At 39.5% G+C, this 12,935-nt stretch overlaps 2 protein-coding genes across 5 annotated transcripts in view; one reads left to right on the forward strand and one right to left on the reverse strand.

The window, feature by feature from the left end:
- The window catches only part of LOC111327850 (DNA repair protein RAD50), a 32,285-nt gene that overhangs the window by 13,854 nt on the left and 5,496 nt on the right, over positions 1–12,935 (forward strand). For 2 of the 4 annotated variants that reach the window (XM_022932143.2, XM_022932144.2), the window contains 17 exons: positions 111–236; positions 1,110–1,254; positions 1,684–1,797; positions 2,073–2,168; positions 2,445–2,592; positions 2,790–2,847; positions 3,410–3,515; positions 3,614–3,709; positions 4,217–4,246; positions 4,353–4,433; positions 5,078–5,136; positions 9,676–9,823; positions 10,143–10,273; positions 10,792–10,837; positions 11,444–11,569; positions 12,073–12,125; positions 12,588–12,673. In XM_022932143.2, coding sequence (XP_022787878.1) covers positions 111–236; positions 1,110–1,254; positions 1,684–1,797; positions 2,073–2,168; positions 2,445–2,592; positions 2,790–2,847; positions 3,410–3,515; positions 3,614–3,709; positions 4,217–4,246; positions 4,353–4,433; positions 5,078–5,136; positions 9,676–9,823; positions 10,143–10,273; positions 10,792–10,837; positions 11,444–11,569; positions 12,073–12,125; positions 12,588–12,673 — 1,649 coding nt within the window. Of the gene's footprint in view, positions 1–110; positions 237–1,109; positions 1,255–1,683; positions 1,798–2,072; positions 2,169–2,444; positions 2,593–2,789; positions 2,848–3,409; positions 3,516–3,613; positions 3,710–4,216; positions 4,247–4,352; positions 4,434–5,077; positions 5,137–9,675; positions 9,824–10,142; positions 10,274–10,775; positions 10,838–11,443; positions 11,570–12,072; positions 12,126–12,587; positions 12,674–12,935 lie in introns of those variants that run through there. The other 2 variants (XR_015999949.1, XM_022932146.2) reach the window with 2 other exon arrangements.
- LOC111327851 (uncharacterized) lies at positions 6,746–8,367 on the reverse strand. The gene has a single exon (XM_022932147.2). The coding sequence runs from the start codon at positions 8,261–8,263 to the stop codon at positions 7,271–7,273; it is 993 nt and encodes a 330-aa protein (XP_022787882.1). The 5' UTR covers positions 8,264–8,367; the 3' UTR covers positions 6,746–7,270.

Consider the following 12,935-nt stretch of genomic DNA (forward strand, 5'->3'; position numbering starts at 1 on the left):
TAGGCACAAGTGTGTTTCAGTGTTTGAGAAGTACTTCTACTGTACTCCTAAATTGAAATATTGCCATGAAGACGAATAACACTTGTTTCGACGTAAAAATTGTTTAACAGAGAAAACTTAAAAGAGAAAGAGAAAGAAGCAGAGCGGCACAAAAGACAAATCTCTGAGGTCTGTGGGGAGAATGATTATAACACCACAAGGGAAGCTATCAAGGACAAAATTGCAAATCTACAAGAGTAAGTATTCAAGAATGATTGATATTATCAGGTAGGAGCCCACCTTGTTCATTAGCATCGGCTATCAGTATATCACCCCTCACCTTCCTTCATATAGCTGTATAGCTCATATTGTTTCCCATCCCTGATGATTCCGTGCATCGACGAAAGCTCGGAGACTTGTTTTTAAATCTTATTTGATTTCTACAGAAGTTTAAGGCCTCACTGGAAATTATTGTATCACTTTGAAATGCTACTGAAGGACAACGTGAAACGATAACGCTTAGGAGAAGTAGCAATATTTACTGTAGAGTCGCATGTTCTTATTGACTGTGTGAGAGGACCGGACGGGAAAATATTTGGCTGGAGGTGATGACGTACGGACTAAACATAACTCAGTCGATAAGCAGGCAATCATTTGACCACTGACTTGGTTTTGGAAACCACGAAAAAGATTCTGTGAAAACATGAAAAACTTTTCCTCTATGTTCTGGAGCGAGAACAAGAAACTCACAATTCATCAGAAAACGTGACTTATCTTCTCATTTATATTCACTGTTGAGTTCTATTACTTTTTGCAACGACAGAGAACAATGTTTCTTTTTTTTCTTTTTTTTTCTTCTTTTCTTTTTCTTTTTTCTTTTTTTTTTTTTGCAACAAAGCCGTGCAAGTGCCCTAGGGCCGGACGGCCTTTACCGGACCGGCCTACGTCAACCCGTCGGACCCTACATACATCAGCTTTCACTATGGTTTTCTATGGGATTGCACAAGTGGGGCCGAACGGGTCATATGATAACACTGAATATAGCAAATACACTGGTAATAATGGGTTGCAAGACTCGTAAGACCTAACTTGTTCACAGTTTTATTTCTGTGTTTTTGATGCATTCTTAGTGAACGAGGACTCATTGGCTCGTTGGAGAAAATCTATTCAAAGTATGTTTCTAAACTGGATAGTGAAGATGTACACTCGAGTGGCTGTCCTCTGTGTCATAGAACCTTTGAGAGTGACAGGCAGATTACTGCTCTTGTTTCAGAGGTACTACAAGTAGCAAATAAATTCCTCAAGAGCAATTTGCAAGAACCAGAAGGCCTTTGGTAGAGAAACTCGTCTTTGATAAACCTCAATTGTGTCAGGTCGTCTGATACGCAATGGAAGCATGGAAACGAAATATGATTTCGAGCTAGGAGGAATCACTTGATGTTTAATTGATTACTTTTTCATGCAAACACGCTCTAAGCACTCCTTGAGAAACTTGCCCCATGTTAGTAAAATTGTCCAATAAGCGTTCGCGCGTTTTGGAGTGCTACTAAAATACGTTGAATTGCTCATGAATTTCGCGAGACAAATTTTTCTAAGTAATAACCATATCCTTGTTGACTTTTTTTGTGATCATGTTCAAATTTTAAAAAGTACATAACATTTCCCTGGTTGAGTGGTTCATTGCATCTTTCTTTTCATTCGTAGCTGAGAAGTAAGATACGAACTCTTCCAGAAAGAAGAGTGTCTATGGAAAGACAGCTCGATCACGAGCAGCAACGGTATGATCGTGTCATTGAGCTGGCCCCAGCAAAAGAAACTGTAAGTGTGAACAAATTTGCGTGGCAGACAGTTTGTGAATCATTCAGACTATTAATTGGTCTATCAACTAAGTTGATGATGTGAATTAGCCACAGTAAAGAGTTTAAAAGCTGACGTTTCGAGCGTTAGCCGTTCGTCAGAGCGAACGGCGAAGGGCTAACGCTCGAAGCGTCCTCTTTGCAATCGACGGATTGATTCTGGAACAGTGGAGAACCTGAGTAACTCATAAGTGGTCATCGCTATAGACGTAAGCTACTATGTGTCATTTTTTCTAGCTGGAAAAGCTGGAAAACAATCAAATTCCTGTGGTCAAATCCGAACTGGAAGAGATGGAAAGCGAGATACAAAGAATTAAAGATGAGATAACAGAGGTAAATCGTAAAATGTTGAATTTTGCAGCGAAAGTTTAATTTGACACATTAGTCTTTGAAATCAGCTTTCTTTTTTTTTTGCAATGTAAGGCTTCATGCTTCACTTTGCTCTGTTGTTGTTTATTTGTTTATTTGTAGTTCTTATTGTTTGCGTGGGACACTGGTTTCCCATCGTAGGCGTGGGACACTGGTTTCCCATCGTAGCCTGCCTTATCCATTCGAACAATGATCCAAAGCTTTTCCATAAATCTCTCTGTTTTGTCTTCCTCTCTTTAGCTTGAAGATGTTCAGAGTGTGACCGAAAGTGAGGCGCAGAGTGCTCGAGATATGGAACCAGACATTCGTATGTTGGACAAATACAAGTCAGAGTTGAAGGAAATGGACAAGAATATATCTTTGCTGCAGTCTAAACTCCGTGGAGTCGGTTAGATTCTTTGTTCCCAACTAGATAAAGAACAATTGTTTTGCTCAGAATGTAAAATTTCTAAATCATTTGGGGTTAGTTGATTCGCTCCAAGTCAGTTGTTAAAAGCAGAAGGGGGCTGTATCTATGGCTTTGTTTCGTTGGTTTGGCTTTTTTTGTTATTATTTATTTATTTTCATTTATTTTTCTTCTTTTAGCTCCGGGTAGAACCATGCAGTCAGTTTCTAATGAACTCACCGACAGACAAGATCGCTCGTGAGTAACGATAATAGCAAAAAAAAAGTTTCAATTTGCTTTCGACATTCTTTACATAAGCAGTATGTACAGTAAGACGGTTGTCACATTTGATTCAAGTAATGATCTAGTATTACACTATGGAGTTTTCTGTCACCCAGTGGTTTGGCATTGGAGCGAACTATCCGAAGGTCTGGGGCTCGAGTCCTCTCACTCGAAAACTCAATTTTCTTCTTTTAGTTCGTTTTCGTGCTCAGAATTTACCATCTCTCTTATTCTATCTAGTAAACAAAAATGTTTCCATGGCTGAAGGGGATTCCACCTCGGTTTAAGGTTGGCTCTGAGGTCTCCCCTTACAGCAGTTTTGCGCTCAAAGATATTTTATTTCACATTTGACTAGCCCAACTTATTTTTGGTAAAAGGTGAGTTTGATTTTGATTTCGAATAGTCCGCTTTTCAGTTAATTTCCTATGTTCTCCGGGAGGAAATCTTTTAATTACGGTTGTTCTTTATATTTATGTTAGTCAACAATTTTTGCTGATTGATCGTTTCATTTTTTTTTTTTATCGTTATTATTTCGTAGTGACACTCTCAATAACCATATTGATCGTAAAAGAACTCAGCTGAGCCAACTGCAGCGGCAGCTCAGTGACCTGAAAACTAATGTGCATGAGCTCAAGTCACAAAAGGTAACTTTGCTCGAAAAGGGTTTTGCCTCGAAGAGTATTCCTGCCTGTCTACTTCATCCAATCTAATCTATCTCTTTCTTTCATCTGAATTTCCATAGCTCCGTTTGAAAGCTCAGTTGCAGACGAGAACACACTTAGAACAACAAAAAGCTGAACTCACCGCAAACAATAGTGCCTTTGCGAGGGAAATAGAGGTAAGTAGAAAAATTTAAGAAATGCGCACATGCGGATAGAAGGCAATTGAAATCAGCGTTAGTTGCTTATCGCTCAACATGTTAATCCTTCCATGTGCACAATCCTTTGGAATAATACGATAATGCTATTCAATCGTAGTAATAAGTATGGTCATGAATCTATTAAGCGCTTTTCAATCGAGATTCGTAAATGCAAAACTGATTTGATCGCAACAGCCAATCAGAACAAACGTTAATATCACCTGGAACGAAAGAGAACTTCAAGCAAGTAGTTATTAAATGATGTAAGCGTTCGGTGGAGAACGCCGATAACCAAGTTTCGATTGATTCTAATTTTCCTTGAGATTGGTAATGGTGTGCAAGTTTTCTAGATCAATGACATTGCACAATGAAGCAAAACCAGTGCCATTCTTGATTACTTTCAATTCTCACTTGAGTTACACATTGAAATAGGACGAAATTTAGGAAACTCAATCTTTCCTCTCCTATTTTAATGTCGTTTCACAGGAGGCCCAGGCAGATATAGCCCCTATCGCGGTAAGTAGAATTGCTTTGTTTTTAGAATTTTCATTTACGGCTCTTTCACATTTTTAATGAGTATAAATCAAACCAAAATTCTCAGACTTTTCGCTTATTTGTTTAGGAAAAACTTGAAGAACTGCAGGAAGAAAAACAACGAGTTGTGGGTGAGAAGGAAGCTTCAGATGACGAAAATCGCAAAAAGGTAAATTTAAAGTTTCTGTTCGTATGAAAAAAAAATAAGTACGTGTAGGTCCCTCATACGAGAAGGAGAAACACAGTTACTGAACCTTTTGTCGACGTCAGGGGTGGGGGGGAGGGGAGGGGAGTGGAAAGAGGTGAAGTGGCATGGAGTATTTTCGCTTCTTTGAATAGAATGCCAATCGAACACTGTTTCAACAGCCCACATCATTACGTCAGGTTTCGCTGACAGTTCATTGGAACCCATTTATACTCCTGAGTATAAAGAGCCATTGTGGGAATGTGTCTTACCCAAGAAAACGAGAAAATGACCGCGACTCAACTCAACCCAGACCTCTCGACCCAGAGTTTAGCGACCTAATCATTATGCCTACCAATCCTCTACTTGATTCGTGAAGCAAATGATATTTTATACGATTGCGACGGGGGAAATTGCTTTGATGTGTTATTACTTAATCAAAAATATTTAGTCTAAAAGATGTCATTTACGTTGCTATCATTTTCAAAATGTAAAGACGGCCAAATGGACAAACGATTAACGACAGAAGTAACGTTCGTCACCTTTCTCTCTCGCAAGAGAGAACACCTTGCTTAAGCACGAAAGATGTTCGGAAATTAAATTTATTTAATTTAATATCTTGGTTGCAGCTCCAAGAAATAAGAACGAGAGGAGACAAAGTGCGGGAGAAAACTGCAGAAATAAAAAGGTTAGAAATCACATTCGTGAGCATGGTATGTCTCCAAAACTACAGAAATGATAACAAAAAGCTAGTCTTGAATAGTCAGACAGGCTCCACGGCAGCACTTTGGTCATCAGTTATGTATATTCTACCCCTCCCGTTTTATTTGTTGTAATGGAGTTTCGCACTTTTATTGCAATTGCTGTTTTTAGTGTTGGTAAGCCTTGATTAATCTCATTTGATGATGACGACGCCATGTCATCATCGAAACGGGATATTTTTTGTCGCTTATTGTATTCGTAAATGTAAAGAGGCTTGGGTTTGCTAAGAACTGGGGAATTTGTGTGTGTGTGTGTATTGGGGGTGGGAGGGGGTCGGGCGGGGAGACGAAAGTGTTATTCTTCGGAACTGCTTTTTAGAAATGTTCCCATCGGTAATGATGGTGCGTCCTCTACTTGACTCCGATCTCTTTTCGTCTTGACAACAATTACGAAGACTAACAGCACTAAACCAAACGCATAGCTTCTCATCAGGAACGTTGCAGCAAACCTGGCCCAAATAGAGTCCTTCCTGAGTTGCAATCCTTTTATGGCGCCGAAATCGCCCGCAGACACGCAGATCACCAGCGTTAAAGACACAGCGGTCACCACAGATGAAACAAATGCTAGGAATACTTTGTTCTCAAGTGTTCTGTTTTTAGGAGAGTTGTCTATTCCTCTCGAAGATCTTAGATTGCGCCAAATTCTATATCCAGCCACCGCGTAACCACCGCAAATAAGTGCTCCCCCCCCCCCATGTACAGAGGACCAGATCTGAGGTAAAGGGCCAAAGCTCCTTATCTGCGAACAGCACCAGCAAATTGAACGTAGCAATAGTTACTGTGAAGACAGCCGTGATACCTAGTAACACCCAAATATTTTTAAGGCGCGGCGACACGATCGAAACCTTTGTTGTTTCAAGTAAAACCAGGAGAAGTATGCTGTAGGCCGATAGATTCAAGGACTGTGAAAAGCTGAACAACATTAGTCCTTTAACATAACGCTTCGCGCCTTGGAAATTTCTCTTACCGAGAAGGGACATCATAACAGTTGCGTTGTCGTAAAACGCCTGTAAACGCTCTTGTTAACAGATCTTGACCTTTGGCGAAGAAAAGCAGTAAAACAGTTTCCTGCGAAAATGATATACAATGTAGCGAACAAAAAGATATAGAATTTCCATGACCAGTGATTTAGAAGTTCGTCGACGCTCGTAGATGACGTAGGATTTGGCGTTGAAGCTAAGTGTGGTGTTTCTTGTGTCTAGGTTTGGTGTCTTTCATTTCTTTGCTATTGTTCAATGACTAATTTATTTAGTTGTAGTTGCGCCTAGATAATGGTGCAAAGCTGTTCAGTTGCGCGTTTTTTGTCTGAAATATATTGACATTTTGGAGGCAAATGTCATTAGATGCAAACATGTATTATGACAGCCTTTCCTTCGATTTTAAACCAAGGCTTTTTATACTTAACGATCAGGAATGCTCAAAATGAATGATGAAAGCAAAATTCAAAATGATAATTACTATGCACGTATTCAAATGGTTATTGCTTTTATTGAGTAGTTTGTGTTTATTTGTTCTTTTCTGTTTTTCCAGATTAACGAGTGTTCAAAATCGACTTTAATTATATCGTCGGTATTCCAATTTCTAACAAGTTCAAACAAACTTCAGACGAGGAAGACTTCGACAATAGAATTTAGAGCACATAAACTGTTAGCTAACACTAAAAGGTGAAACGTAGCAGGAGAAGTTACTTAATTTTCGATTTAGGGTTTTATAAGTTGTTTCCTAATTCCTTGTAGGGCTGGACCTTTTTAGTATCTTGCGCAGCAACCGCACGAGTAAAACTAACGTTTGCTTTTTGACGCGAGTTCGAAAGAGGTGCGTTTTCCCTCTTCCCATCATGTCCCAGCAAATTTGCGTTCTAGATTTGTCACTGAGTGTCCGTCACGCAGGTTTTGTAGTTGCTCCTTCCTGCAGAATTTTCAATTGCTCGTAGTGGCTTTTTCAACCGACTCGCTTTTTTTTTTTTTTCGCTATCTAATCGCTATTATAGTTAATTTCTTTAATCGTAACAGAAGTGGTGTCGGAAAGTAAGGACGTCCCACAGGGATCCCATTTCTTGTGTTACTTTCGTGTGGTGATTTTACTTCCACATTCGATGTCATCGATTTGGTTCTCTGTCTTTGGTTCTTCATCAGTAAATGTCCCTAACTGCACTGTTGGAGCATTATCAACTGAACCTTGTCCAGTCTTAGTTCTTACGACAACTCCGAATATCAGAAGCACAATCGTAAACTCGCAGCTCTGGAGCAAGAATGTTATCGTGTATCTCTCCCAGATGCTCTTTTCGTCGACCTCCGTTGATGACATTATTTCGTAAAAGCTGGCAGCGAGGCAGACGTCGAGAATTAGCATTGCTGCAGTGATCCACGGCGCTACGAATACAAGAAAGGTTATGTTTCTTAGCTTTCGGTCTCCCAAAGATGTTCCGAGCTGTCGCGATGACTTCAGGTTTCGCCACATCCTGTGTCCTGCTATAAGGTAACCAACACAGATGAATATTCCCCAGCTAAGAATTGCCACATAGGATACGAGGTACCAAAATTCTCTGCCGTACAACACCAGCAAGTTCAATGTGAGCATAATTACAGTCATAGCCACTGTGATCCCGAGCAACATCCAAATGTTTTGGAGCCTCGGTGGAGCTAATGATATTTTGGTTGATTCCAGCAGTATGAGAAGAAGAATGCTGAAAGCAGACAGAATCAGTGCTACCGAGACACAATCTACTAGCAGTGTTACTAACACTGTTACAATTGGCGCGCCGTCTAGCAGAAGCGGGGACCAAAATAGCGCGAATTCTTTCAAAGCCGCTGCTACAAACAGTTGGACAGTTGTAAAGCGACCGTGGATGTTTCGACTGCTTGATGGCTGCTTGCATTGTCGAACAATGAAAACAAAACAGGAAATCGAGAAAATACCAAACGCAACCCCAAAGAAGTAAGAGAAGAACTTAAAGGCCCAGTGATCCACGATGTACCTGTCTTCCGATGGACCTGTTGCCGTGTCAGTGAGATCTGTGATCGAGTCGAACGCGGAGTTCTCGTTGTGCGGCATGGTATATTACATTGCGCTCAAGTTTAACAATCGTTAACCACAAGCATTTTACAATGGAAGCCGTTTTAGCATGTGTTAAGTTGTTTTGCATGCGAATGTTTCGATTCTTTTGTCTTAACACCTTAATTGAGTTTTATTTTTTTTTTTTTCCGTTTTAATGGGCCCAACTGGAATATTAAATTTTCTTTGCGTCAACGGTAAATACAGATGGTATAGCAATATTCCCTTGTCCTTTTGTTTTACAGCAATTACACTCTTTTTCCAACATCAATCAAACCGACTCTGATTACTTAAGAGGGGCTCACTTCGATCCAATTTGCTCTTCTTTTGTCAAGGAATATTTAGGTCTGTGGTCGTTGTAATGTTAATGAAGCGTTGTAATACGTTATCGTCAGTTTGGCAAAAAGTGACATTGAAGCCAAAATGAAACCGCAGCATTTGAAATTTGGCTCGGAAAGCTTTTTCTGAGTACGAATGGATAACAGATGCATATTTATTTAATTTTTTTTTTCGCTCAGAAGTGACAAGTAAAATATTTGCCATATTGTGGCAGAAGATGCTTCTTGTCAATTTGTTTAATAACGGAACTAACATTGTCAGTGACAGAAGTTTAGCTTGGATTCACGTAATTAACTTCACTTCTGAACCATGTTGACTTTTCAGCAGTCATTAATTACCTTATGGTTTTCTTTTATTTCAAACGTTACTGTTTGGTTCGATTCTTAGGACGTTATCTTAGTAGAATATGCAAATTTTCTCAAAGCTCTTGAAAAGGGAGAAATCTTCGAGTATGATCAGCTTGAGAGAAGTTCACGATTGGAGTTTTTTTTTTTTTACTAAAATCAACAAATAGTAGGGAAAAAATATTTTGCAGAAGCAAAAATGTTTATTTTACGTTACGAGAGACTGATGAAGGCAGAGAGATCTATTTGAAATATTTTCCAAGAAAAACCAACTGACCCCGTTCCTGTCGTGTAATTAAACATTTTCCAGTTTTCCCGATGCGACACCATCTTTTGCAGAATACCTCAGTCGCTGTAATGAAATTGTGCTCTGAATCGTTTTACACGAAACTCGGCTGGTTTGAAATCGTTTATCAAGTAGAAATGGCATAAAAAGACTCCAAGTATTGCACCGTAGCTTAAACTTAAACCAGCTGATTGTAACCCGTCTTTCAGCCTAGCTTCAAGCTGTGCTCTCCGTTCCCTGTTTTTTTTCTCTCTGTTAGGGTCGTGTGCACCAGCCATGATACCTTTCTTAAGCACTGCGCTCGCACGTTTACTGATCCCTGCGTCAAGTCTCTATAACAGTAGTCTTAGTCTGTACCGACCTCTATCATTATTAGAGAAACCTTAGTGTCAAGACTCCAACGTTATGTGGTGTATTGAGCTTTAAGTGTCTTTTTTTCAAAGGTTTGTGAGCGATGGAGGCCCAATGGCCTTACAGGAAAACGAGGCTCGTTTACAAGAAGTGGAAGGTAGAGCAGAAAAACTGAAATCGGAGAAAGATGCTGTGTCTGGTGAAATTGATAAACTGAAGAACGACATCTCTAAGCAACAGGTTAGTCCTTGGAATGTTTGAGTGAAAAATATAGATATCGTTCGGTTGAATTTTTGAATTTTTCTATTTGCTTCGGCCCTCGGCTTTGGTCATTGATTGATTATCTGTTTATCACCTTAATTTAATTAAAGGATTTGGTCGTTCATTACCCATTTCTTTTTTGGATATTTCTGTTTTTTGATAAAAAATGGCTAAGCTCACTGATTTAACAACTTTTGCACTTAACGAAGAAGTAATACTTGTATTAGATTCTTTAAGGGACTCAAAGGAGATAGGTTAGACCCAGAGATAGAGCAATTTTATCCTTTTTTTTTTGCAGATACGGGCCCGTGAACTTAAAGACAATATTCAGTTGAAGAGTACTCAGGTAGAAATTCAAAATATCGAGAAGAAAATGGCAGACGTGTACAAAGAACTGCGTAAGTTTGGTGACCACCAGGACCTTGTTAGGTAAGAGACGAGAAAAGCTGCTTAAAGTTCGTTTTGTTTTTTCCTGTCAGAAATGCTAAGCTTCTTGTAGGCGTCAAGAAACCTCTTGAGTGCTTCAGTGCTCCAGGGCAGGAGTTACGAGAGGAGTCACTAGGAAATATCGAGTCTTCCTTTCCGCGTGTAACCACCTCGCAAGACACGTTTGAACACTTGTCATCACACCTCAGTTGCGCGGAGTACTCTGTGGTTACCATGTTGAAGGCAGGCTGAAATTGTCTTTCTTTCCCTGAACGATCTTTAGGTATTCGACAACGGCAATTGTGTAATTACTATTAATAAGACGAAACAAACGACAAGGGGAATGTTTTCAGTTCAGTAGACAAAAAGTTTCTGGAAAGAGGTTTGAATGATTTATCGTGACACTGTCTTGACCATTTACTTCTCACTTTCAATCGCTTTGGGCCGTGTCGAGACATATGAAAATCTGAATTAATGGAATTGATTTGCACTATTTTAAAACTAGGGCTTTTTTCATTCAGTGAGAGGCAAGAATTGCAACAGCGCTCTGACAATCTAAGGAAAGAGGTAACTGGGCGCATCTAATTGTATACACCGAAGACCCAGTACTGGTTTGTCCTAGAGTATTTAACTTGATTATCCAGAACAAATCATATTGAAGAAGACTCTTAAGGTCAACAGAAATGGCTGTGCTGATGAAATATCTACTTTTAGTGCCAATTTTTGTCGTGCTTCTTACCACAGACATTTAGTTTAGCAAATTTTCGTTGACAGTTGCAAAGCAAAGAAAAAGCGTTCGTTGCATATTATGCTTACCCTCTCCCTACCCCCCTCCCAAGGGAAGTCGCAAGGGGAACTTGCTAGAGTAACGATATATTTTAAATTCTGAACTATTTTCCTGGATAGTAATCTTGTCAAGACGTCAACGCTTGTATCGAAATCTGGCAGTTCCGCTTTGGGACAAGACTTTTTTTACTTCACTTACACCTAGCATGGAAAATATGTCAAGGAAGACCCCTGGTGTAAATGCAGGTTTTTTAGATGGAAGCGATTCAAAAATAAATCGACAGCACTTTCAGTGTCTAAAGGAATTTAGGGAGCTATTCATTTCATATTCATATTCACAGAAGTTTTGTGATCAATTATCTCGTGACATACATGACCTGTTTTTAGAAAGCGCACCACGAGGGGCGACTTACGGGTTACGAGGATGACCTGGGAAGATGCCAAAAGGAGTTGCGCAGTGACATGTATAAAAATGCTGAGGAGAAACACAGACAACAAGTTATTGCTATGAAGGTGAATGATCTAGGCAGTACGTAATGATTCACCGCCATGATAAGTATAATAGTCTTCGAATGGTTAGTTTGGGAGTGGTACTTTCTTCTGCCAGTGTCTTTTGTATTTACCACGAAGGGGCCAAGTGCTATGTTTCAATTTTCAGTGCTTTGCACATTAGTGTATGAAACTCTCAGAATTCTATTCTCTCTTGTCTTGGCTAATATTAATGATTTTTAGTGTCTCCTAACCATATACAATGCTTCGTTCAAGCGTTCGCGTTCCACCTAAAGTCAAACGTCCCTTTGAGCGGGAAGTTTAAAAACTTACGACCAAGTGAGGTTGTCAAGCGCAGAATACAGGAAGGCGAACTTCAAATAATTTGACGGATATTTTGGGTTTCCTTCAGTTGAAAGTGATACTGATCACTTACTTTCATGACGCGTGTTTTAAAGCAACCATATGACTACTTCAGTAATTTTACCCTTGTTTCTTCCCGGTTAACCCTTTTCACGGCTTTGCAGACCACTGAAATGGCAAATGATGACCTTGGAAAGTACTATAAGGCTCTTGATAGGTAGGAATGACTAATTAATTTAAGATGTTGGTTATTCGCTCCCCTTTCTTGTGGGACATGGGTTCTAATCCGATCGCTGTACTTGCTTTTTCTATTCATTCTTTTGATTTTTAATTGAAAACATTTTACAATTTAAGATGTTAATTTTAACTTGTAAATTGTAGTTTGATTTATTCAAATACTAGTTATACTCATGCGTTCTGTTTTGCTGTGCTGTTCTTGTTCTTGTATTTCTTCTTGTTTTAGTTTGGTCTCAGTTGTTTTTTTGAGTCATTATCGACGAAACACTCGAGAAAGACAGTACGTTTACGATATATGAGTAGGTTTCTTTAGATTTCCTCAATGCCATCACCTTCCATGCCATGTATTCTCCAGCGAGAAGAAATTTAACGCAAATTCAAGCAGGTCGCATTCCTTAATTCAGTAGTGACAATCAGTTTTTTATGGGCTGGTGTATTTCAGGGCCATTATGCGTTATCACGGAATGAAAATGGCTGAGATCAACAAAATCATCAAAGAGTATTGGATCAACACATACAAAGGGAATGGTAAGAATACACTACTCGAACCCAGTCTCTAAAGCTTGCTATCACATTGTTTACTCTTGTGAATGGTTCTCTAGAGAGTTTTACAGGTTAAACAAGCGAGTCTCTCCGACACGGTTTTATTTCACTTCTACACCGGTTTCAATAAAAGCCGGTTACCAGCGGTCTACCGCCGCCTTGTAGACCTCTCACTGCTGTCTGTTGAGCTTGCGAGCAGGTTCTCTTGTTTAGTTTTCGCCTAACAGCACAGCCGCCTATTACACTA

The sequence above is a fragment of the Stylophora pistillata genome, chromosome 4 (assembly GCF_964205215.1).
Source record: "Stylophora pistillata chromosome 4, jaStyPist1.2, whole genome shotgun sequence".
Taxonomy (NCBI): domain Eukaryota; kingdom Metazoa; phylum Cnidaria; class Anthozoa; order Scleractinia; family Pocilloporidae; genus Stylophora; species Stylophora pistillata.

Bases quoted from the DNA above. Each gene is read 5' to 3' on its own strand.
- LOC111327851 (XM_022932147.2), bottom strand. From the start codon at position 8,263: ATGCCGCACAACGAGAACTCCGCGTTCGACTCGATCACAGATCTCACT.